At 40.5% G+C, this 25355-nt stretch overlaps 1 protein-coding gene across 9 annotated transcripts in view; it reads left to right on the forward strand.

Moving 5' to 3' along the window:
• ZFAT (zinc finger and AT-hook domain containing) overlaps positions 1-25355 on the forward strand; it is a 270939-nt gene that overhangs the window by 219646 nt on the left and 25938 nt on the right. For 6 of the 9 annotated variants that reach the window (XM_075920086.1, XM_075920084.1, XM_075920088.1 and 3 more), the window contains 4 exons: positions 5955-6073; positions 6979-7102; positions 10659-10789; positions 22650-24735. In XM_075920086.1, coding sequence (XP_075776201.1) covers positions 5955-6073; positions 6979-7102; positions 10659-10789; positions 22650-22889 — 614 coding nt within the window. In that variant the 3' untranslated portion in view covers positions 22890-24735. Of the gene's footprint in view, positions 1-5954; positions 6074-6978; positions 7103-9617; positions 9664-10658; positions 10792-22649; positions 24736-25355 lie in introns of those variants that run through there. The other 3 variants (XR_012901195.1, XM_075920089.1, XM_075920090.1) reach the window with 2 other exon arrangements.

Below are 25355 nucleotides of genomic sequence, written 5' to 3' on the forward strand. Positions count from 1 at the left end.
CAAACATATTATCTCTAAAAAGCATTTCCAAATTATTCTCTTTACAAAGAATCCTTGTCCATCAGAAATACTAAAACACATTTAAATAGCACTGAAATGGTGACACAAGGAAAAATATTCAAAATTAAAAGTTGAGACTCCATCTTTTAACTTGGTATAAATTGTGGAATGGAAATACAGTAGCATTAAATTAAGGAAGAAGTGTCAGCCTTAATTAACCTTAACTTTACATTTTTTTGTTTTCCCATTTTGTCATAAATAAAAGTAGATCTTTGTGAATTTCTGAGATGAAGGGAGTTGTTGTTAGTAACTTTACAAATTTTGCCATAGACAGATTAGGTAATTGTTTCAAAGCTATTATTAACTTGGACAGTAAATAAGACCTCAATCCTGCAAATACATCCATGCAGACAGACCCCTGCACCTATGTGGAAATCCACTGATGTCAATGAATATCTGTATGGGCCTAGGAGTTGAGTCTGCCTGCATGTTCATGTTGGTTAGAAGCCTAATATTGTATCAGATTCTGAATACATTTAATGTACCATCTTTACTGGCCTCAGAGTGAAAAAGGAATTCACTATGAACTATTATTTCAGAGCCACATCAGTTTACTTCTGAATAGAAAATCAGTTATTTTTCAATCCAAGAAAAGGAAAAAAAATATTAAAATTGAGGGAGAATAACCTTATGGTGAAGTTACTGGACTGGGACTTAGGAGAACAGGTTTCAGGTCTCTGGTTCTGCCCTGGACATCCTGCCTCAGTTCCCTATTATGAAATTTGGGGTAATTACCTTTCTCCCCAGGAACGCAGTTCATTAATGTTGTATATTAATAAAAAGATATAATGATGAGGGCCACATAAACAGATAGAATTTCACTTTTTTCCTCTGGGACAGAAAATCACTTTCTCCTTTATTAGCCATTGCCAAGTTGAAGTTTACTGTTTGCATATGTATGAAGATTATTTCTGGAAAATTTTCTTTTTTTGTAAAAAAAAAAAAAAAAAAAAAAAGAAAAGAAAAAAAAGGTTCATATAATATATTTGTTGTTTTCCTTAAAAATGGAAAAAAAGTTTGAAAAGAATAAAGCAAAAAGGAAAAAATAATTAATGCAAATCTCTAATTGTACCATGCTCTACACTGTCACACATTCCTTTTATCATGTATCCCTTGTTTTCTGCTCCCGACATAGGTCAGGATTATGTGAGTTACCCCTCTACTATTTCCCCCCTTGATTTCTGACTATATTATAGATCTGACAAATACTTTAATTGGAAATATTATTTTCATGTAGACCATTAAACTCTTCCCAAAGACTTCTGAAAGTTCCCATATAGTACAAGAGATGTTGTGCTGATCATTCAATCAATTACACAGCTGAGTGACAGACAGCAGTATTTTACTTTTAGAATTTTGCTATTAGAAATTCATAGAAGCAGTGAATGGCAGAAACAGAAACCTTCACACTCCTCAGCTGTATGTAATTATATAACTTATAACCATTTTTCCCCAAAAAATGTTTAATTATGGAAAAATAATATTTAACAATATGTGACAGACAACATAGAGCTTAGGGTTAGGGTTAGGGTTGAGTATGCTTGTGATATGCTGTACATGGTTTTTAATATTTTTTAATTGCTTTTGGAACCTTTGTCACTTTCTTAGTTAAAAGGAAAGCACAAAATAGAGAAAATCTCCTGATCTTGGGAGTCAGAAGACATGGATTCTGTCCCCAGTACTTCCTCAGACTTTCTTTGTGACTCAGAATAAATCACGTATCCCTTTTTTGGCTAAACAACAGATAAGTCTCTTTCCCCTTTTTTCCTCACATCCGTAATCTGTCTTTTTTCATGTGTCTTGTAGACTTTATAGGATAGGGATTTTCTGTTTTTGTGTTTGTGGAGCATCATGCAACCACAACTTGGCGCTGTTGCTGCCACTGTAATAATACAGACACTAATAATACTTATCACAGGGAGATATTAATTATTTGAAAAGCACATTGAGATCCTGTGATAGAAAGTGCCATGGAAGTTCAAATCACATTACATTAAATCACAGACACCAATATTGATGTCAAATGTGAAGAAGGCATGTCATTCGCTGACCTTTTCTATATCTGACTCAAATATTTAATGAAATGAGTTAGAAAATAATTTTCTTGAGCTTTGATGCCAATTAAGTGACAAACAGCTATACATTAGCAGCTTGATTGTGCATTTCCATTTGTTGTTCCTTAATTAGTCAAAATGACAAAGATTGCTGCTTTAATTAATGTGGCATAGTATTATAGCAAGTTTAATTTAGATGTAGAAAGGTCCTAAGTATTTCCCTGTTTTGCAACAGAGAGTCTCTCTGTCCTAACCTGAACTAAAGATAGTTTGCTTTTGTACTGTGTGGTATATACAGGCAGTCCTCGAGTTATGCGGATCCGACTTATGTCGGATCCGCAGTTACGAACGGGGCTTTTCTCGCCCTGGAGGATGGGAGCGGTGGGACACCCAGATGCGCCGCGGTCCACCGCTCCCGTCCTCCGGGGCGAGAAAAGCTGCTCCCCGTCTCCCTGGTCTGCAGGGAGACCGGGAGCAAAGCCTTGGAGCACGCCCGCAGCGGGACAGCCCAAGCGCGCCTGGGCTGTCCCGCTGCGGGCGTGCTCCAAGGCTTTGCTCCCCGTCTCCCGACCAGCAGACCAGGGAGATGGGGAGCAAAGCCTCGGAGCACGCCCTCAGCGGGACAGCCCAGGCGCACTTGGGCTATCCCGCTGCGGGCATGCTCCATGGCTTTGCTCCCCGTCTCCCGACCAGCAGACCAGGGAGATGGGGAGCAAAGCCTCGGAGTACGCCAGCAGTGGGACAGCCGCGGGGCGCCTGGACTGTCCCGCTGCCCGAGTGCTCTGCGGCTTTGCTCCGCGTCTCCCAGGTCAGCAGACCAGGGAGACGGAGCAAAGCCATGGAGGACTTGGGCGGTCCCACCACCCCCGTCTCCCTGGTCTGCTGGGGGGAGTGGGGTGCAGCTAGTGCCCCCCCCCAGCAGACCAGACTTTTCTTGCCTACCCCTGGGGTAGAGCAGCTGGGGGCTGCCGGGTTGGTCCCGCAGCGCCGCTCTGGACCAACCCGGCAGCACCCCAGCTGCTCTGCCCCAGGCGTCCTAATTCAGCTGCTGCTGGTCAGTTTCAGCAGCGGCTGACTTGGGGACGCCTGGGGCAGAGCAGCTGGGGTGCTGCTGGGTTGCTCCAGTAGCGCCGAGGAGCCGCGCTACTGGAGCAACCCAGCAGCACCCCAGCTGATCTGCCCCAGGCGTCCCCAAGTCAGCCGCTGCTGAAACTGACCAGCGGCTGACTACAGGAAGCCCAAGGCAGAGTTGCTCTGCCCCGGGCTTCCTGGAATCAGCCGCTGATCAGTTTCAGAAGCAGCTGACTTGGTGACGCCCGGGTTTCTTAAGTTGAATCTGTATGTAAGTCAGAACTGGCATCCAGATTCAGCTGAGGTTGAAACTGATCAGTTTCAGCAGCGGCTGACGCCAGTTCTGATTTACATACAGATTCAACTTAAGAACAAACCTACAGTCCCTATCTTGTACGTAACCCGGGGACTGCCTGTAATGCCCATTAACAGAGAAACAATTTCACTTTAGTTATAAAGACATCCTCTGCTGTGACAGCAAATTTTGATAAAGATTATAATAGCCAGGAAGAGGGAAAGAGTGGTATAGGATTGTAGGACTGTAAGGGACCTTGACACTTCATCTGCTCTAGTCCCCAGAACTCTTTGCAGAACTAAGCGTTGTTTAGATTAGAACATCCTTGAGGATTAATAAGAGTCAGTAAAAGACTCTAGCAGCTAGGCTAAATTTTCTTCTATTTTATCAAAATATAAAGTTTAATTTCATCCCATTTGCAGAATACCATATGCTGGCTTTCCATTTCTGTAAGATGAATGCTCTATCTAATCACTTTATTCATGCAAGACTGTGTTCAATGTGTGCTTGACTTGAAATCAGCCTACCAGAATACGCATCAAGCATTTAATTAGATAGCGCTAGCAGGAGCCATCGTTTGCTAGGTTAATGGATGATGACGTCTAGAAGGCCATCTGGCAGTATATTACTTAAGAAGGCACCAGGAGCTCCCCGAATATTTATATTTATTTAATTTAGTGTAGTCTGGTCACCTGATACAATACACTGTAGTATTCAATCTATTTGTGTTGTGGTTTAGTGACTGAAAATAAATCCAGAGACAACAAATAATTGTTTGCATAATTACATGCATCTGAGTTCTCATATTTGACCAAATTACTTTCATAAGAAAAAAAAACAAAAAGTTGTTTAAATCTAATGTAGAAATCAGAATTGTATGATTGTCATACTGTGTTTTAGTTGTGCTGATGTGAGGACAGATTATAAATAATGTACTATATATCCATTTAAAGATCAAAATGAAAAGATACCTACATGCAAACTTTAAAAATGTTCAAACTCTCAGAAGCAAATATATTCAGGTTAAAATGCAGTTTACTTTGTGAGGTCTCCTTGTTTTACCTTGGTATTGCAGAAGTCCCAGAAAAATGAATAATCTTATTGGAGGTACTGCTGTGAAATCTGACAATGCTGAAGAACAGCTTTAAAGGAGGGTTTTGGGGTTTTCTTAATTAACAAAATATGGGCCGAACTTTGGGAACATTTATAGCATTGCCAGGATTATTTTTTTTAAATGATCAAACATCTACTTGGCAGAGAACTTCACGACTCATTAAAGCATTTCACCCCACTAAAGGCCTTGCTTCATACTTCGAGGACCAACAAACAGGGGCTGTATAAGGAAAAGGGGATACAAAATTCAGAGACAAAGGCTGCAATGGCTCCAGACCTAAAGATGTTGGTTTTACCATCCAAGTCTATTTTATCTGCTGGGATTATACATAATGGGAATGAGGAGGTGCTCAATCACCATGTTAATGAGTTTTTAAAAATGGTCTCCAGAGGCATGATTTTGATTTGAAAAGATGGGGAAGATATGATCTAAGAGCCTTTCCCTCTCTTTAAATATTGTGATTCTTATCCAAGCTTTTATATGAGAGAGGGGCTTAACTCACAATTCAGAATATGGATACCCCCCCACTTGGAGGAGTTTTGGATGTGAATCTGTTAACTTTTCCTTTAAGTCTGTAGTAATTTTTTTGACCCAGCAGCAGGGTTTGAAGGTCAGGATCAGTATAGTTCTCTTCAGTGGAGAGATTCATCTCTCATATGTGTGCTCACCATCTTCCAGAGGGCTTTCCATCTGTGCAGCAAACAAAAACCATACGTCTTTGCTTATTAAATCATTTCTTTACATTCTATGCTAGAACTAACCTGCCCCTCACCAGTACACAAACTATCTCACTGAGGCTACGTCTAGACTGCAAGCCTCTTTCGAAAAAGAGCATCTAGACTACAACCAGTACTTTCGGAAAAGCAAGCCGCTTTTTCGAAAGAGAGCACCCAGGCAGTCTGGATGCTGTCTTTCAAAAAAGCACAGTTTGCATTACATAGTGCCTGTTTTCAAAGGAGCATTTTCGAAAAAAGGTGTTCTTCATCGTAAAACGAGGTTTTCTGCGGTCGAAAAAACTGCGTTCTTTCGATTTACTTTTGAAAGAACGCAGCAGTAATCTAGATGCAGGGGAAGTTTTTTTCGAAAAAGGCCACTTTTTTCTAAAAAAAAAAACCTCTGCAGTCTAGACACACCCTGTGTTTTTCCACTTGTCTGATTATATTTAACACAGGAAGTGTTCAATACATGGAGAAAGCAGTCTTATGAGATATTGCAGCTTAAGTTGACAGAAAAGGAGACAAACTTAAATAGGCCCGTATGGCTTTCTTGAATCCCAAAAGTGTAATGGTAGTAAGAGGATATCTCTGGGATCATTGAATGAGGAGAAATTATACCCAACATATTTTCTTCCCCCCCACAGGTGGCATTAAGTGTCCAGTTTGTAGTTTTGTGTACGGTACAAAATGGGAATTCAACAGACATCTTAAGAACAAGCATGGCCTGAAATTGGTGGAACATGATGGAGAAGCAAAGTGGGAGGTAAAAATATAATTGCTGTATCTTTGCCCGAAAATTTTAAAAATCTTTAGAGAGAAAATACAAGGCATGAAATCAAATATATCTGAAAACTCCATTACGAACTTCCTTACCGAGTGGAAAGTTGTCTTCTCTCCATTATCTTTGGCTTGAAAGCACACAGTTACTTCTGGGGGAATTCTTTGCTTAAAAAAAAAAAAATTCTGCACACACTAGGAATTCTGCATATTTGTCAAAATAACACAGTATGTCAGTTTCAGTTATTTTGCTAATTTATGTTAAAGTACCTGAGTACCTGTCAAGCAATTATGTCTGAAACAATACAAACACACACACATTTTCCCAAAAGGAAAGCCCAAGACTGGGAAGGAGACACAATCTGGTGTTGGGTCCTGGGCTTATATGGAGTTTCCTGCATGCTGCTTCCTCCTTTGGGGCATGCTGAGTACTGCAGCTCCCAGGAAATCTCTAGTTCCCTCCCACTCCTCTCTAGTAGTGCCTTATGTTTGTGAGCTGCACTTTCTTGGGTCTAGCGGCCCCCTATTGGTGGCCAGCAGCACTCAGCCCATATCTGAGCGGGTGGGAGGGGTGTGTGTGAAATATTAATTTCTCTTCCAAGTCTGCATGTTCAGTGGCACAGAATTCACACTACCAATACCAGGGGCTTCCTTTCAGCCTACTTTCTGCCCGCAGAGTATTCTTAAATGTTTTGGCAATAGTTGCCATTCCCCAGTGTCTTCTAGATATAAATGTTTTGCTCTATCTGGACAATTGGTTGATTGGGGCAGATCATATCAGGGAGTGTTGGTGACCATAAATGTGACCTGTTCTCCCCAGAGGACATCCTTACAAGAAATGACGTTGAGAGTCTTGTAAAGAGCATAAAATGATATTGACCTCTTTTTTAGCTAACAACTGAAATTTCTGAGGAATCGTCCACCCAGTATCTGCACATCACAGACACTGAAGATGTTCAAGGAACTCAAGCTGCTGTAGCTGCATTACAGGATCTGCGATATACCTCAGAGAATGGTAAGGGATATTTTTCGGTGAAAATGGTAATCTAGATCATCTTTTCATTAGAATTGCCAGCCCTTGCAAGGAAATATTTATTCTTCTGTTTTGCTTTTACTAAAGTAGTTTACAGTATTAGTACTTCACTACCATGCAAAGAGATGTAAACATTTCCTTGTAACGTCATACACCATGATTTTAAAAGGACAAGATCAAGTGTCTGGGACCACAGTGTGGTCTTCCATAAAGCTGTTAGAAACTGATTAGACATGTTGACCAATTTTTTTTTTCATTTTTCATCCATCTTACTGTTGATAGAAATTATAAATAATAGCACTGCACACCCAAACCAACGTGCACACACCTATGTATACCGCGGTCATCAATAAATCATCAACATTTATTACAGCAGTGATTTGACCTTACTATGGTATTTGTAGAATGTTCTTTATGAATTATTGAAAATATCATGGCAGAAACAAATATCATGGCAGAATAAATGTTGAATGTTTAATTATAATCCTCTAGATGACATTTTTTGCCTTGCTGCTAGAGCAGGCATAAGCAAAATACGGCTCGCGGGCCAGAACTGGCCCACTCAGCCACCAGATCCAGTCCGTGGAGACAGTGGGGAACTCCAGGCAGGCTCCCCAGCTTGCTCCGCACACCATACAGAAAAGCGGCTGCAGGGCTCTATTTCTGTTTTTGAAACTGGAGGGGAGGGAGGAAGTTTTAGGAGCCACCCCACCCCCAGCACATTCCCATTGGCCAGTTTCTGGCAGAAACCAGCCAATGCGAGCTGCTTGTTGGAGTAACAGACAGCCAAGAAGAATCTCACCCCCTTTCCTCGGCTCAGTTATTCATGAAGCACGTGGCCAGGCAAGCAGGCTGGCTGGGAAACATTTTAAACTCTGCAGGCAGATATGCTAGTTTGGCAGCTGGCAAGTAAGACTCTTGGCCACAGCCTGCTTCTGGCACCCCAGCCTTTTCCTGCCCCAACTCTCTGCTCCCCTCCCCCACTCAACATACCCAAATTCTCTGTCCCTCTCTTACACCCATACCCCCTCCCAGATCTGGAACCCCAATCCCCTGCACCAGATCACAATCCCCTCCTACCCTAGGTCACATTCCAAACCCCTGGATTCCAGTCCCCTGCCCTAGGTCAAAACTGCCTGCTTCATCCCAACTCCCTCCCAGACTCCAGTCTCCCTCCTGCACCCCAGTCCCTCACCCCAAACTCCCTTCTGCACCCAATCTCCATCCCAGACCCTGCATCTCCTCCATTAATATCCTGAAAGAGTGAGGCCCTCAACCACTTTCCAAAATCTTGGAGTGGCCTCCTGTCAAAAATAATTCCCCACCCCTGTGCTAGAGTCAACCAGCCAGCAGAGGACCTACAGGTGAATATTTGACCTATCATACATATTCTCTCTTAATTATGATGATACACAAACAAGGAACCAACTCACATTGTATTGTATTAATGTGTCATATAATATATATAATATTAATACAACGTGAGTTGGTAGATACCGATACAGACACACTCCCTCTGAGGAGTGTCCTCTTTTTTGAAAGTTCAGATATAGTAACCCTAAAGTAACCCTGCCAGAGCTGTATTGGTTTGTGTTTGGAAAAAAAAACCAGGGGAGCACTAATTAATGTTTGCCAAATGAAAAATCAGGAGGAAAAAGGGAAAGTTTGAAGCTTCCAAAAGTACTAAAATGGCAGAGCTGGGTCTGTGGGTATGTGTTCAATGAGAAGATAAACAACGGTCTCTGTGACGCTGCTTATCAGAGTACTTATCACAAGATCCCATTTTTGCAGAGGATCTATTGCAATGAGGTCGTATAAATCATTCTTGAAATGTACATTGCTGACCTGAACTTGGAGAGATTATAGGTTTGGGTAACATATTTTGTTTGTTAAATATGTTAAATTGGTAGCAAAATGGAATTTTCAAACACATTAAATCAGGATGTGCTACCGACAATTTATTTTTCCCCAGTGAGAATTCTGAATGAGTCAGAGGAATACGTTGTGAATCTTTGCTTATTCATGTATACCTTTAAATTTCAAATAAGCTCAACATGGTTTAAGTTTAAGTATAAAGCTTTCAAAACACATTTTGTTAGATTAGTGATTCAAACTTTGTTCAAAATATTTGTTTGACGTATTTCCTTTGGAAAAACTTGAAGAGAAGTAAGATCTTATCCATCATCTTGTTACACAGTCACAATCTAGAACAAATTAAAAACAAATTAAAATAAGGTGAAATAATTTTCACTTCCCTCAATAAAATACTGAATAATACAAATAACAGCATGTCAACTTCTTCATATTTGGAACTAAGTTATATTGATCATGTTCTCTCCTAAGTGGAGTTTGGAGTCAGGGACTTAGTTACAGCCCCCTTTATGTTGTGAGCTGATCTGCCCCTGCCCTTGAATGAATTACAGCAGCCTAGTGGATGCTCTAACATATGCAGACTGAGTATCAGCATAACATAGTCTGTCCCGTTCTTTCCTTCCAGAGAATTCTAAAGGCAGGTCTACACTATGGAGGAAGATCAGCTTAAGGTACGTAATTCTAGCTACATAAATAACATAGCTGGAGTCGACGTACCTTAAGCTGAGTTAGGGCTCTGTCCTGACTCTGGAAAATCAACTGGAGAAACAATCCCATCAACCTCTCTTGGTACTCCTCACTGTTGTGAAGAGTTCCAATGCTAACGGGTGCAACCTCAGTGTTTGATTTAGCAGGTCTTTACTAGATCCGCTAAATCGAACATTGGAAGATCAACCACCACAGTGATCTTTCCAGTATTGTAGACGTTCCCTAAAATGCAGATAGGTAGGTAGCTGGTGCAGAGATAGGAATTCCTCCTCACAAAAGGAATTTTGTACTGACTTGATGTGGTCTTGTTCTGTCCCCTTCATGATGCTAAAGGGGCATAATCTGAGGGTTTTTTTTTTTTTTTTTTTTTGTAAACTGACTATTCCTCTGGCAGAGGCTCACACTGAGAAAATGAAAACGTGTGGCAAAAACCGCTGTACAAATAGAGCAACCAGGCATGACAATTCATTTTCCCCTACAGCAGCACATTACTTACAAGGGTGGTTGTTGTAGGTTGAGAGGCACTGCAGATGTCAATGGTAGACGAGCAGTATACAAAATAGCTATCCTGCCTATAACTTACAAGTTCAAATTCTGTTAAAGCTGAACCCTGAGCAGTACTCATTTGGAGTCAGAAAGCTTTGTAGTTTATAGTTACTGCTGTATGTTCTCCCTATTGATTATTCAGTCAATAAGGTCTTTTAGATCACTTTCAGATATGGTTAACAAGGAACTATGCAGTTCAATTTGTCCATCCTGTTCCTGAGGACACTTATTTTGTGAATACTTTCTCCCCTGAATCCACTATTAAAATGTCATGTTATCGAGCTGTTATAATATATAGCAAGTGGAGGCGGAGGGAGGCCAGAAAGAGAAGAGCTTTGGAGCACTTTGGTGCACTGTAGCCTTAGAGCTGTCTTGGCTGTAATTGTCTTGTGCCCATTGTCTTTCTGATAAGGTGAAAGACTTGACCCCACAGCTGTAAACATCCTTCAGCAAATCATTGAGTTGGGGTCAGAGACTCATGATGCTGCTGCTGTTGCTTCTGTAGTTACCATGGCACCTGGAACTGTTACAGTGGTAAAGCAGGTAAGAGCTCCTCTGTTTCTTAGAATACATACATTTTATTCTCTCTTTTTTTTTTCATGGACTATGTATTTTTTTCGCAAAGGTAACTTCTCTTTCTTTTAATGAGAATACAGTAAAGGCCAATTTTTGAATAAGAATTAGAGGTTTCGATATTTTACTGTAGGTGGAATTTTTTCCTGTGTGCATAATGGTTGGATATTTGTGCATAATAGTTGTTTATTACTTTCCCTGTGTGAAGTTCCAGCTCTTTTTCAATGTAAGATGTTGAAAAATCTTACTTTCAGGGTTTTTAGAACAAAACTGAAAGTAGTTGGTTAGTAAATGTATTTAGTATGTCTTTATTTTGCATTAAGCTGAGGTAGCATTAGCTCTTAGACACCTGTTTGTTTGTTTGTTTGTTTGTTTGTTTGTTTGTTTGTAAAATGGCTGTGAAAGGAACATCTTTTGTATTCCCCTGTGTTAGTTAGCTGTACTGATATTTGTGATAAAAAATAAGGGTTTTTTTTTTGTTTTTTATTTTATTAATTGACTTCTTTTCACACACTTTAAGCACTATAGGACCAACACCGGTCAGGTCTTCACTGATTTGCTAACTCAAGTGTTGCCCCTAACTCAAGTCCTATCCACACACAAAACCACTTAACTGGAATGCAGTGGTGCTTGTAACTCAAGCTGACTAGCCCTTACAGCTGTTAACATAAGCACTGATCCTGTATCAAATTCTAGAATCCTTTTGTTCCCACTTTCTTGCATCTTTTTCAATATTTCCATTGTCCTAGAAATATAAAGAACCAATTGTGTCCTGAACTGAGATTGCACAGTTTTTTAGTAATTTGTGTTATAGATTCAAAATCTTTCCCTAGATTTACTGTGAAGTCTACTTGTTTGTCTACCAATTTAACTGCTTGTCCATAAGAATACTCTTTATTTCCAGTATCAATGCTGATAAGCTTTTGCTGATAATATATATAATTCTGTATATTTAATGTAATATTATCTGGCCTCTTGTTCATTTTCTCACCAGTGAATGGCTTTTAAGATTATAATCCAGTCAATTTTTCTTGATATTTTAAAAATTCTAAACAGTATTAACCAGACTCTGCCGAGTCCTCTGCTATTTGCCTTACCATGGACAACAGAAAAGCCTTGAACAGCAAAAAATGTTTTAAAGCTGGCTTGAGCCTGATGGTTTGTCAGCTTATAATTGCTCTGAATTCCTAACTGTTCTCCAGTTGTGAAAATTTTCTTTCACACTCTGTCTTAAGACCTTGATTTTCTTGTGTCAATTGTGGGACGGTGACAGAGTTAATCAGGCTTACATGTCTGAGAGAGCCCTACCTCCACAGTCCTGCTGGCCATGCTCCAACTGGAGGGCAGGTATAAAGACCAGTGGAACAGCTCAGGCAGGGCTGACCACCGAGAAAGAAGGAGCTGCTGCTGCAGGGAAGGATACAGATGGACCGAACCACAGAGACCAGCCAGCAGGGAATGGCTGGAGAAGCCTTAAGCCTGGAAAGAACGGAGGAGGAAACCGCCTGCTGTGAACCGGGTAGAAAGTAGCCTGGGTGGGGAGTTGGATCCCCGAGAGCTCAGCATGTGGTGGGCGGATTCCCCATTGAGCTAATGGTGGGATGAACCCACCACTGACAAGGCCCTGGGCTGGGACCTGGTGGAGAGGGGGTTCCCCCCCCCCACACACACACATTGTTATATACTAGCATTATTACTTTCCACTGTCTTTCCTGGGTTGTCTTCTCCCAGTAGAAAAGTTGGAACACTCAGTCTTTTATGCTTGATCCCTTCACATAACACACGAACTAGGGGTCACCCACTGGTTTGGCCCAGTATGGCTGTTCTTATGGGCTAGGCGGTGTATAGCCCCACATGTGACTCCTGGAGTTACATGACTGAATCAAAATCTTAAGCTTTCATTTAGAAAGTTTTATTCGCAACCCTCATGGTCACAAAGAAAATGTGACCCAAGTGTAACTTAATTCCAGCAGAAGGCCTGAAATTGTAGGGCCTAAAGATGAGAACTGGTACCATTCCGCTTAACTCTGCCCCCCAAAAGAGCAGCCCATGACAGGGTGAGGTTATGGCATAGGTTTGAAGCCATTGAAGGGCCTATGTGGGTTGTGCCTATGGTCCTCAATTGCATTCGTTCAACCCTTACTGACAGCTAGTGTAAAAATATTATCAAGCGTAGGAGAATGTTGATATCTACACTGAGAAAAATTGATTGTGTGACAGCTATGAAAATGTACAGCTCACTACCAGGAAATATAATATGCATTCTTAAATGCCCGAGAAGAAACCAAGATGTCAATGTGGAGCATTAGCAATAGCATCTGAAATTGACAAGACTCTATTCTGCAGCTCTGACAGCATTAAGGGAACAGACACTCAGTCTTGTCAGTTTCAAGCCACTTCGGCATTAATGCTCCCATCAGAATATTATCCAGGAGAAGATCCGATGAGAAGCTTTCTTTGTGGTGCAGAGCTTGAGTTGTTATGGAGCTGTTAAAGGGAGGATAGGGAGACAGTAGTGAAACAGAGAAATAGATTGGAAAAAGAGGGAGGCTTAGAATTGTTTATTTTTCCAAGAAATATTATTCCAGTAAATCAGCATTTTCTAAGAACAATAAAAGCAAATTCTGTGTTTTCTAAAACATTGATTTGATTCCATTTTTTAACTAGAAGTTTGAAAGGTGGAAATAAAAAAAGATCCAAGTCTTGAACCCCAGAAAGAGGGGTTTTACTTAATTTTCACTTTTGCAAAATCACAATGTTTTTGTGTTAAAAGTGTATACACAAGTACAAGAATACGCTATTCATATACTAGGATTAATGCACACTAGTATAGGACAATGTGAATCCTAAAAAGATCTACATTTTAAAAATCCATACTACATTGATATGGTCACTAGGGATGTTAACAGGTAGCTGGTTAACCAATTACATGGTAAGCATCACCCTTCTTAATAAATGGTTAACCAGTGGCCCAGCCAGGCTAGAGCAGCCCCCTGCCAGTTGTTGTATAAAGCCTCTGTCCGAGCTATTACTTGATTTACACATACGTTTTCTGAAAATGTTCTTCCAACACATGCCTTAGAGAATGACAGAATCTGCTGCTGACTGCATTGCTGTGTACACTGTTTCAGAGGAGGGGGGTAGTTGTCTTCTATGTCACTTTATTACTGATGATTTGTAGATGATTAAGATGGAAATTGTTCTCAGTCAGTTGTGCTTTCCAAGGTACCTTTGTGTAACCATTGAGCTTTGAAGCTTTATAATTGTTTCTTTGTAACATTCAGTTACTTTGCCTTTTAAATTCTGCAACTTGTAAGATTGTTGAGCTTTGCAACTTTGTAATCTTTGTAACTCTCAGCCGCTTTGCTTTTAACTTGCTCCAAGCTGCATTCCACCCTGTGATAAGAATGTGCATGTGAATGGAGAAGGGAGCTTGTTTGGGGTGAGGAAAACAGCAAGGCTAACCACATGGAGCCAGGAGCCAGGTGGTGACTAAGGTAAACCATCCCTGACAGGTGTTTGTCCAATCTATTGCATAAAAAGCTCGTTTCACAACCTCCCTTGGAAGCCTCTTCATGATAGTTACAAAGGTTTTCATAATATCTAAGCTAAATCTCCCTTGCTGCAGAGTAAACCCATTACTTCTTGTCCTGCCGTCAGCTGACATGGAGAACAGCTGATCACGGTTATCTTTATAGCGGCCAGTAAGAATGGTATCTGTCTTTTCTCATAAACATTCTTATTTTGTAAACAGTACTAATAGGACAGGTTTTTTTTTTTAAGTTATAATTTTTGTTACAATCCTCCAGATTCTTTCCAATTTGTCCACTTTTTTCTTAAGAAGCGGCACAAAGAACTGGACTTGGTACTCAAACTGAGGCCTCATGAGTGCTGAGTACAGCAGGACAGTTGCATCTTCTATCTGAGTGTTTCTCAACTAGTGGTACGAGTACCCTTAGGGGTATTCGATAGATGTCGAAGGGGTACATCAACACAACTGACATTTGGGCTATGTCTAGACTGCAGGCTTCTTTCGAAAGAGGCTCTTTCGAAAGCATCTTTCGAAAGAGCCTCTTTCGAAAGATCGCGTCTAGACTGCAGGCGGATCTTTCGAAAGAGAAATCCGCTTTTTCGAAAGAGAGCACCCAGTGAGTCTGGATGCTCTCTTTCGAAGACGGCCTCTTTACATTGAAGAACGCCTTCTTTCGAAAGAGGAACTTTCGAAAGAAGGCGTTCTTCCTCGTAAATTGAGGTTTACCGCCATCGAAAGAAAAGCCGCATTCTTTCGAAATAATTTCGAAAGAACGCGGCTTGAGTCTGGACGCAGGGGAAGTTTTTTCGGGAAAAGGCTACTTTTCCCGAAAAAACCTCTGAGTCTGGACATGGCCTTGGAGAAAACTGATTTTTTGTTCTAAGTTTTACAGCGCTTTATTATGTTTGTACTTTTTATCGCCCGCCCGAGTACGATTCAGTTGTTTAAACAAATGTGTTACAATGGTAGAAAAAAAATTGTGTGTCTGAAAACTGTAGGTACTGAGGGTACTTATAATTTATTTTTAAAAGGGGTACTTTATTTTAAAAAAATAGTTGAGAAACCCCTTTTAATACACCCAGAATATCTGACTTTTTACAATAGCATCACATTATCTCATATTCAATTTGTGATGTCATTCCTCGATACCTTTCATTAGTACTACCACATAGCCAGCTGTTCCCCCATCTTGTAGTTGTGCATTTGATTTTCATTTCCAAAGTGAATTTCTCTGCACTTGTCTTTATTGAAATCCTTCTTGTTGATTTCAGATGAGTTCTTTAATTTGTCAAGGCCATTTTGAATCATGTCCTCCAAAATTGTTGTAGCCCATCTCAGATTCATGTCACATACAAATTTTATAAGCTTATTCCCCACTCCATTATCCAAATCATCCTTTCATAAGTGCTGGTGTCCCCGAAAGCTCTAGATTTCCGCACATTATAGTGGAGATTTACAAAGCATACACCTTAAAAGTCCAGGCATTTGTATACTATGCATAAAGAGTCCCTGTTTAGTGTCTTGGCTAACAAAGCTTTCAGTTGAAGTGTTCTAAGGCAGAGATTCAGTAATCTTGTGTACTTTTAAAGGGGCATAAAGGTCTTTTTTCAAGAAGTGTCCCTCTGGCCACACCATGTCAGGATGTGCACATATCCATGCAGTCTTGATTGTTATCAGAAGATGGGTCGTAGTGGTTGGAGTTCAAATTCTAGAGCCATAGGCTGAGTCTGAATTAGACAAATAGATTCATCAATGGTTATTAGCCAATATGGTTGGGGACACAACCTCTTTCCTTCAGCTGTCCCATAATCTCCAATTTCCAGAAGCTGGGACTTCTGAGGACAACAGAGGATGGATCACTTGAAATTGCCCTGTTCTGCTCATTCCTTCTGAAACATCTGGCACTGGCCAATGTCAGAAGAAAGTATACTAGGCTAGATGGACCACTGATCTGACGCAGTGTCGCTGTTCTTATTTTCAAGTGGCGATTTTCTTATGTGTTCAGATTTGTGCATAAACAGCCATAAATCAACTTCTTGCTTGAGTCCAAATTCAAATAATTCTCTTTGCATCAGTTTTTCATCCAACAGCTTATTCAAGTTTCTATCCCCATGTCAAGTTTCAGCTCAGGATATTTCACTATTCATATAATGCTGGTGGATTCTCTTGTTCAGCTTTTCAGTTTACTTTTATTGAAATACTGATTCATGCCTGGGTCTAAAATATGGGAAAGTAGAGCAACAATCTTTAGTTTCTCCCATCTTAAATAAACCCACACTTGACCGCCTCTTCTATTATCACCCCATCTCCTTTTTCACATGCATCTTTGAACTCATTGAACATGCTGTTTACTGCCACTATCTTGAGCTAATTTCTATTTCTCTCCTAGAGCCTCTCCAAGACAATTTCTACCACTTGCAATCTGCTGAAACAGCACGTGCTAGTCTCTAATGACCTCTTTCCTAGTCAAATCTCAGAACCAGTACTCCACCCTCATCCCTTCTTGACTTGTGAGTCTCTTTGGGTAGTATCAGACATGTGATTCTTGAAATCTTGTTCCTTGACTTCCATGTCTCTAACCTCTCCAATTGCTTCTTCCGTGAATCCTTTGTAGGATCATTTCATCCTCCTCCAACTTTCTGAGAGGAGCCATGAGGCTCTGCTTTTGCCCCCACTCCTCCCTTCTCCCTGTACGTCTTATCTCAAGTACTCTCACTGCAAACAAATTCAGCTACCATCTCTATGTTAACAAGTCACAGATCTAAATTTCTGTCCTGTCTAGGCTAACACATTATCTTTAAGTTTTTCCTTAAAACTCTCCTTTGCTTTGATACATTCACACATTTTGACACTGGTTTAGGCTGCTGGAGTGCTAAGTGTTTATCATCTTGACCGGCATTGCCTTGTTTCCTCATATTCCCACCCTCAATCTGTCTGAATCCATCTATAGTCTCTTGTCTAATACTTGTAAGCTCTCTGGGGCAAGTACTATCTTTTTGTTCTGTGTTTGTGCAGCACAAAGCACAACAGAATCCAGTCTGTGACCTGGGATTCTTAGTTGTTATGGTAATACAAATAACAGGAGAAAGTTGTTCCATTATCTTTTTTCTTCTTCCTCCCATCCCAAAACTACTTGGTAGATTAATCTCCCTACTATTGCTGAACCTGTTTGTCAGAGACTGAAGAGGGATGGCAGGAGACAAATCGCTTGATCATTGTCTTCGGTCCACCCTCTCTGGGGCACCTGATGCTGGCCACTGTCGGCAGACAGGATACTGGGCTAGATGGACCTTTGTTCTGACCCAGTACGGCCGTTCTTATGTTCTTAGAGTGGCCCTAAATCAAAACGGGACAGAATGCTTAGCTGTTTTCTAATTTAGCATGATAAGCACTTGAGTTTTAGTATAAAATCCCCTTATAGTATTGTTAACTGGGAACTAACTATACATGCCACAGTATTCCCATTGTATTGGCTTTTCCCCCAAGTTGGATTTTAAAAAAAAAAAAAAGCTTAAGAAAATATTGGCTTTTCAATCATTTCCCCCTTTTATTTTGTTTCTTCCTTCCTCTCATTTCTCTGCTAGCAAGATTCCTGTAGATCCCTGGCCCCACAGGTCAAGACTGGTCTTCCCTGGTGCAACCCCTAGGGATGATAGCAATGCAGACACCCTCTGACCTCAGAAGGGAATCCATCTCTAGATGCAGCTGGCCCTGCTGTCACACAGGAGGTGTAAACTGCATTCTCTGCACCATGAGGGGTTAATGCAAGCACCTGATTTCTAAAGAAACTTTTTTACATATCCATTGTACTTGAATGTGGAGCTGTCTCTTCCCCTCCTCCCATCATTGTCTCAGTTCTAGGGATTCCTCCCTTAATATCACAACATTTAAAAAGTAAATGTGGCACCCCTGGTTTGCTTGAAAGACTGTGTCAATTTTCCCCTTCCCCTTCTTCTCATTATTAACAATGAGGTTCACATGATTAAACCCCAGGACAGGGCTACCCAACTTTAGAAGCCCCGGAGGCCACAGTGATACCCACAGCACATGCCGAGGGTCACAACTTAAGTGTGGCTGCATATACATGCAAATATATATGCAAATAGCTTTCACAGTGACGGACATGAATACAAAGCTTAAGCCGTGGCGTTGGACCCAAACGTAGCCAGTGTGAGCCAGTCAGAACCTCTCAGGCTCTGCCCACAAGGCTTAGCGGTCAGCACTTCCCACAGTGCCCATGCGCTCCTAGCACCTCCTCCCTGGAGACTAGAAATGCCGACACCCTGTACCTGTTTATTCCAGCCAGACCATCCGCTTAAATCTTTCAGTGCTCTCCCAGCCTGGGAGACGCCTCGCTGTTGTGGAGCGTGTTCCCAGTGGAGGCCATGTTCAAAGGATCCCACCCGTGGGCTGCGTGTTGAGCCCCATGTAAACCCAAACCGCAGCATGGGCCGCAAATAAATGAGCCCAGGCCGTGTGTTGAGTAGCCCCGCCCTAGTTTGAAAACAAATAAAGCTATGTGTATTCTGATTAAGGGTTTTTCTTTAAAGCAAATTGTTTTGCTTGACCCTTCTAAAGCGCATGCAACAAAACAAGGAGACTGTAGGCAAGAAACCAACCACAAACTGGTTGCTCTTATTATTCTGGTGTCATTTGTAGTTCAAGGATGGAGATATATTCTTTTCTTTTACTTATCAGTAGTTTATTTTATTATGGTATTGTGAGATTTATTTAAATGATTATGTGGCTAATACTTTATTTGTTTAGTCCAGTTTTGGATCTGGAATTAATTGATTCAATTTACTTAACCATACTTATATGTGACTTATAGGCACATACACACAGCTTTTTTTTTTTTTTTTTAGATATATGTACTTGGAGTAAAATCCTGGTCCCAATGAAGCCATTGGGAATTTTATCTTGAGATTGGGACTTAGCCCGTAAAGCATATCTGTGCAGGTACCAAATTGATTGAATAAGGTAGCAGGGCATATCATCAAATTCCTGTTACCATTTGTTAAGGCATGATAAAAAGGACTAGATGTCTTTCAGATGCCTCTCAGACAGAAAAGAGGTCATGGTTGCTAGCCTTGGGGAAAATGTACATGGCCCTCCCTCTTACCCCCCCCCCCCCACACAAAATTGGAAGTGTCATCTCCATTCTTTTTGATGGCAGCAGCCCCACTATCTCTCCTATTTGAGGGATATAAATTAACCTTCTGAAAAGTTTATATACCCCGTGGAACAAAATAGGGACCAAGTCGAATGCCTGTAAACACTGAACTGATTTGAAATGTAAATATCCCAGTAACAGCAATTTGTCAAACTAAAAGGGTGATGGATGGTTGTCCCAAAGAGATACCAAAAGCTAGGAACACAAGAATAAGGGCACTAAGTCATCTTTACTTTGCATGACCAGGACAGTAAAACACATGAATAAAGGGAGATGGGATAGTTAATTTAACTTTTTTTATGTGCCGTGTTCATTTCCAAAGACTATAATTGAATAAGTATTAGATTGTTGTCATTGAATTCAATGAGATTCTGTTTTCATTTTCATGTCAAATCTGTTTTATTTAGGTGCATGCTCAAGACTCTGCTAAAAATTGTGTATGGGTTTGATTTAGGGAAACTAAAACAAAGCAACCCAAACTCCATTCAGATTGCATTAAGCTTACTTCCAGCTGTCAATGAATGTAATGTCACTTTCCTAAAATGAGCCCCAGTCGTAGAAGATTGTGCGTGCTGCAGGAATAAAGCTTTACGTTGGAGGGAACTAGAATATTAAAAGCTCTGTTTTTTTTTCTAAATGCTACTTCTATCCAGCATTGCTGCTGTTTGTGTGCAGGTTTCACAGCCAGATGTGGGATTTTAATTGCTCTGCAAATTCATCTCTGTCCAAATCTCTAGTGTTAAATAGTACATTTTGTACGGTGCTCTTCCTTTCATACTGGATCAGCTACTAGTGATTAGTCTCATGAGAGGAGGACATGATCATGCCAATGAAGATTTCAATCTCGATTCATTTCTCTCTACAAAATTTAAGGATTCATCTTTAAAAAAAAAAAAAGTCAGCCTTTTCTCTTTGTAGCTATTCTTCCAAAGTGGTGCTGAAGATGTGGAATGCAGGTGAACAGTGGTGCTGAAGGGGTGGAATGCAGGTGAACAGTGGTGTGAATATTTTGCAAATGGACTTGGCCTTTTACCTTTCAAAAACTTAGGCCAAGATTTTCAGTAGTGACCATTGAGCCTATTCTGAGATACCTTAAATAGGGCTGATTTTCAGACAGCAGGTGCAGAGTCTTTTAACATGTTTCAAACTAGTCACTCAAAATCACTTCCCATTCTATAAAAATGTTGGCTGTAGCTCTCAGTTTCAATTATTTAGAGCTGATGGTTTTAGCAGTGACACTCAGCTGTTCAGAACCTGAATACAGTAGGAGCACGTCTCTGCACCCCCCAACTCTGTAATTCAACCTAACTTGTCATCCTTACTGAGGCAGAGCTTCATTTGAACTCGGAGAACCAACTTGTACTCTCAGCAGGTACCTTGTCATACGCCATTAAGGTAAATAACAATAGCAGGAATTTTTATGAGTTAAATCCTTTTCGAGATGGAATCCCATGTATTCTCATTAGTGTATCACAGATACACAGACAGTGGGCCTCCTTTGGATAATTTTAACATCTGAACTTCTTTGTCTTTGTTTGACTTTGACAATCTTTTCTATACAAGAAAGCATGATGCACGTAGGGCTTCTAGCCTTGCCCACTTCTACCCCTAGGACTCAAACACATGCTGCAAATCTTCATTGTAGAGGTTTTTTCCCCACAAGTAGTGGGGGTAAGAGTAATGACCTTCCGGCTTTTTGTTGAACTCGATTATTTCATATTTAACACTTCCCTAACACTGTAATAGGCATGAGAGTTGGAAAAAAGTGTATTAGGTTACTACGCCACCCATCTGCTAATTCTGCCAACCAGCCCTTTTTCTAATCTGCTTAATTTTGTAGAATCTATGCTTTGTACATGGGTGACTCCTCCCTCCCTTTCTTCTTCTGACTTGCTGCTGTTTTGAATATATTTAGTGTTACCATCAGATACTATCCCCAGAGAAGCAAGTGTCTGACTTTTGCACTGTAGTACACAATGGGATGCAAGAAAATGATAATGTATCAATCATTTGTTATCACATCTTTTATTATGCTTTGTGTGTTTGCCTGAAATGTTACGGACTTGTGCTTTGTATCCTGGGATCTATCTGAGCTAGCATTACTCCCATTTGTCCAGGTTCTTGTTATAAGTAGGGGATTTATAGATATACTTGGTGATATGAGACTAGCATTCATTGCAGAATGAATATCACCTTGTACAACTTCTGTCAGTTACCTTCTTCTAGTGTGAAATAAATTATAATTTATCTCTGGGGGGTCATTTTACAAAACATTTGTTCAGGTTAAATGAAACAGAAACAAGCTTGAATAAAAAAGGAGACAATCTACATTAATTATACGGAGCAGCCGACTTGTTTATGGTCCTGCCTACAAATGAAACCAGCCTCGTTATTGAGCACAGCAGTATTATCTAGAAAACATTCTGGAAAAAAAGAAAACCCTGCACTTTTTATTCAGAAAAATTACAATTCCACCCTCTCACTAGTCTGTGGTTTTTTTGTTTGCTTGTTTTTGTTTTGTTTTTTTAATTGAAGAGATTATGCTTGTTGTAAATGACTTAAGTATCTATTACTTTGAACTGTTGATTCAGGACTTTAGATAAGTTCTGCATGTTGTATGGATCTGCTGATGAATGAAGATCTGTCCTTCAAATTTAATATACGCTGTGTTACTGATGTGTTTTTGCAAAATATTCCTGGAGCGAACTGGTTGAAATATTCTGAATTAATCTTCGTTAACTCAATTTTTTTGTCAAAATTTTTACAAGGCATGTGCTTTTGTAAAAATGTTAATTTTTCAACATTTCCAAGATTTTGTCTAATATTATATAGGCTATTCTGATGCTAGCTATGTGGAGAGCATTATGGGACAGATCCTTATTTAAATTATGCCACTAGAAATAATGAATGACTTTGATGGAATTACTCCAGGGTTACATATAAAGATATAACAAATTGTGATAAATTCATGTAGCCAAGGGTGCTTACTACCTATTTACAGTATATGTCTGACATACTTTCAAGAAATACCTGTCTGTTCACGTAATACATGTGTTTTGATCACCACAGGCCCATTTATTTATTGAAAATCTGGAGCTTGTATAAACTCTTTTATTTCCTTTTAGGTGAAAGAAGAGGAGCAATCAGCCAATCACACTGTAATGATTCAAGAGACTTTGCAGCAGGCCTCAGTGGAGCTGGCCGAACAGCATCACCTCGTAGTCTCCTCAGATGAAGTGGAGGGAATTGAAACAGTGACGGTATACACACAGGGTGGGGAGCCCTCTGAGTTCATAGTTTATGTACAGGAAGCTATGCAGCCTGTAGAAGAAGAGACAGTGGAACAATCTGTTCAGGAAATCTAGAAAAAATATTTGTAGGCAATGGCTACAGAATACTGATAAAGCCAAAACCTGATTTTCAGTGAAGACTTAAGGAAGGACATGCTAGCAAAACTTGCAGCTGTTCCCTTTTGCTTTGGTTATTGATCAGGCTGCTGGAATTTGGCCAATAGATAACATTCTGTACATTGAGCCTCATGCAGGCTGCTGAAAAATGTTTATGTTTTTATATTTTCCCGAGGAAATAATCAAACACTTTTAAGAATGTATCTAAATTATATCCTGCAGATCCTCAGAAATATAGTTGGTGAGTTCAAAGCCATTTTTCCCTGGGGTAATAAAACAATAGCTATGTCATCTTGCTACAAAAGGTAAGTAAAAGAAATGCAAAAGAAAAGTGGGCTGATGGAGACTTTGGATAGCTTCCTAGGAGAACTTCCAGGTTTGGTTTTTTAAATTTGATATCTTCCTTTAGTTTCGTATGCACTTCAAGAAGACTGTACACCTAAACTCAGCCATATGGAGTTAGAGGTCATTTAACCTTGCTTCTGGGATTTTCTCAGCAACTTTATCTTTTGAGTGTGTTCTTTTCCTCGTTCATGTTTAGTCAGCTATGAATTGTCAAAGAAAGTGCATTACGTGTTCCTATTCTAGATCCTGGATGTTCACAATATATAAGCCTATCAACCTGCAAACTCATGCTTAACTTTATTCTACTCATGCTTAACTTTATTCAGCTCAGTCGTCCTCTTCAAGTCAATGGGACTACTCACATGCATAACACTAATCATCTGCATATGAGTTTGCAGAATCAGGACTAAATATGCTAGCCTTAAAAAACATAAAACACACGTGTCTGAATTGTCCGTGCTAAGTTAGTGCAGATTTGGTGCAATGATTTTTTTCCAGCCTTTGCTGCACTGTGCTGTTTCTTTCCGAACATATGGGGGCCACAGCAACCAAGTTGAGTTGTGGCGTTTGTAATATTTGTCCACCATATTGTTCTCCCTTTGCTCACATTGAATAGTGCCTTACTTTTTGAGAAATCCCATTTATTTCAATGGAGACCAAGCTTGAGTGAGGGGCTGGATATTGGCCCAGGTAATTATAAAGAGCTCATGTCTGATGGCAGGATACAACTTAATTATGGAACTGCATAAAAAGGCATTAAACGTGCAGAATAAATTCTGAAATGTTGGAGAAATGGGGAAATAAACCACTCCCACATTCCAAATATACTAGAAATAAAAGTGCTAACAAAATAAAGCTCTGAGCTTAAAACTATGTAGGCCCATGCTACATGTTACATAGGAATACTCTCACTAAAGTCAGTGGGACTACTGTACGAGCCTGCATGTTTGTGGGATTGCTGCCCTGGCAATCAAACAAAGCCCTGAAGTGTAATCGGAAGGCTGTCACAAACTGACGCTGGTATATGCATGTTGCACGATGCTTTGATAGTGTGAAATACTCTCAGCAATATACATTGATTCTGGGTGCCAGTGAGCTGGTGATGATTTGAATATTTGGATAACGAGAACTTTCAGCATCACCTTGAATAATGACTGTCAAGCACCGTGCGGTGATACCAAACCAGTGTGTCAACTCAATGAAACATGGTTTTGTTTCTAATGGTTCAATACCCTGTATATGCCATAAAAGATTTTTGTTAATATGTATTTAAATAGACATGTTTGTAAATATACTGCTATGATGTAAAAGAACTTGTACAAAAATATGAAATGTATACTGAAAGAGTTTAAAGATTCCTAGTCCCTGCCTGTACATAGCTTTAAATTTTCATCTTGGGCCTTGCAGTTATTTCTGATAAAATGTTTTTGTATCTAAGCTATAAAAATGATTAATTATGCAGCATTGTCGTGTTACATTTGTCACTGTGCTTCAGTGGGTCTCAGCTGAGAAGACCAGATTCAGGACAAACTGCTGACAAACAGGGCAGACTCACCCCAACCTGCGGGTCATTCTCTCATGAGAAACATCAAGGCACTAACAAAAATAAACTTGTCTCACTACACTGGTTAACAAGAAGTCAAAAATAGAGTTTCTGTAGGCAGACTGGTCCCTATTTCACCACCCAGACACTATACTTTATGAAAATGCAGGAAAGATGCTGCCCCTGGGCCAGATCTGGCCTGCCAAGCCACTGGGTCTGGCATATGGGCCGTCCCACCAGGACAATCAGTCACAGAGCAGCCCAACGCTACTTTAAATGGCTGCCTGTGTAACCCGTGCACCCCCTCTGGCCCTCTGCTCTGGCCTTGGGAGCCGGATCCAAGCAAGCCAGGGGTTGCATCCAACCCCTAGGCCTCAGGTTCCCATGCCTAGTGAAACGAGGTTTACAGGAGCGGTCGACAAAGGCTTCCCCTGTTGACCGATCTGCGTCTTAACTGCTGCACTGTGCCGACAATCAGCTGATCCGGCACAGTGCAGTGGCCATTTTTATTTTAATGACGCCGGGGATATTTAAAT

Source organism: Pelodiscus sinensis, chromosome 2, assembly GCF_049634645.1.
Source record: "Pelodiscus sinensis isolate JC-2024 chromosome 2, ASM4963464v1, whole genome shotgun sequence".
Classification (NCBI taxonomy): Eukaryota; Metazoa; Chordata; order Testudines; family Trionychidae; genus Pelodiscus; species Pelodiscus sinensis.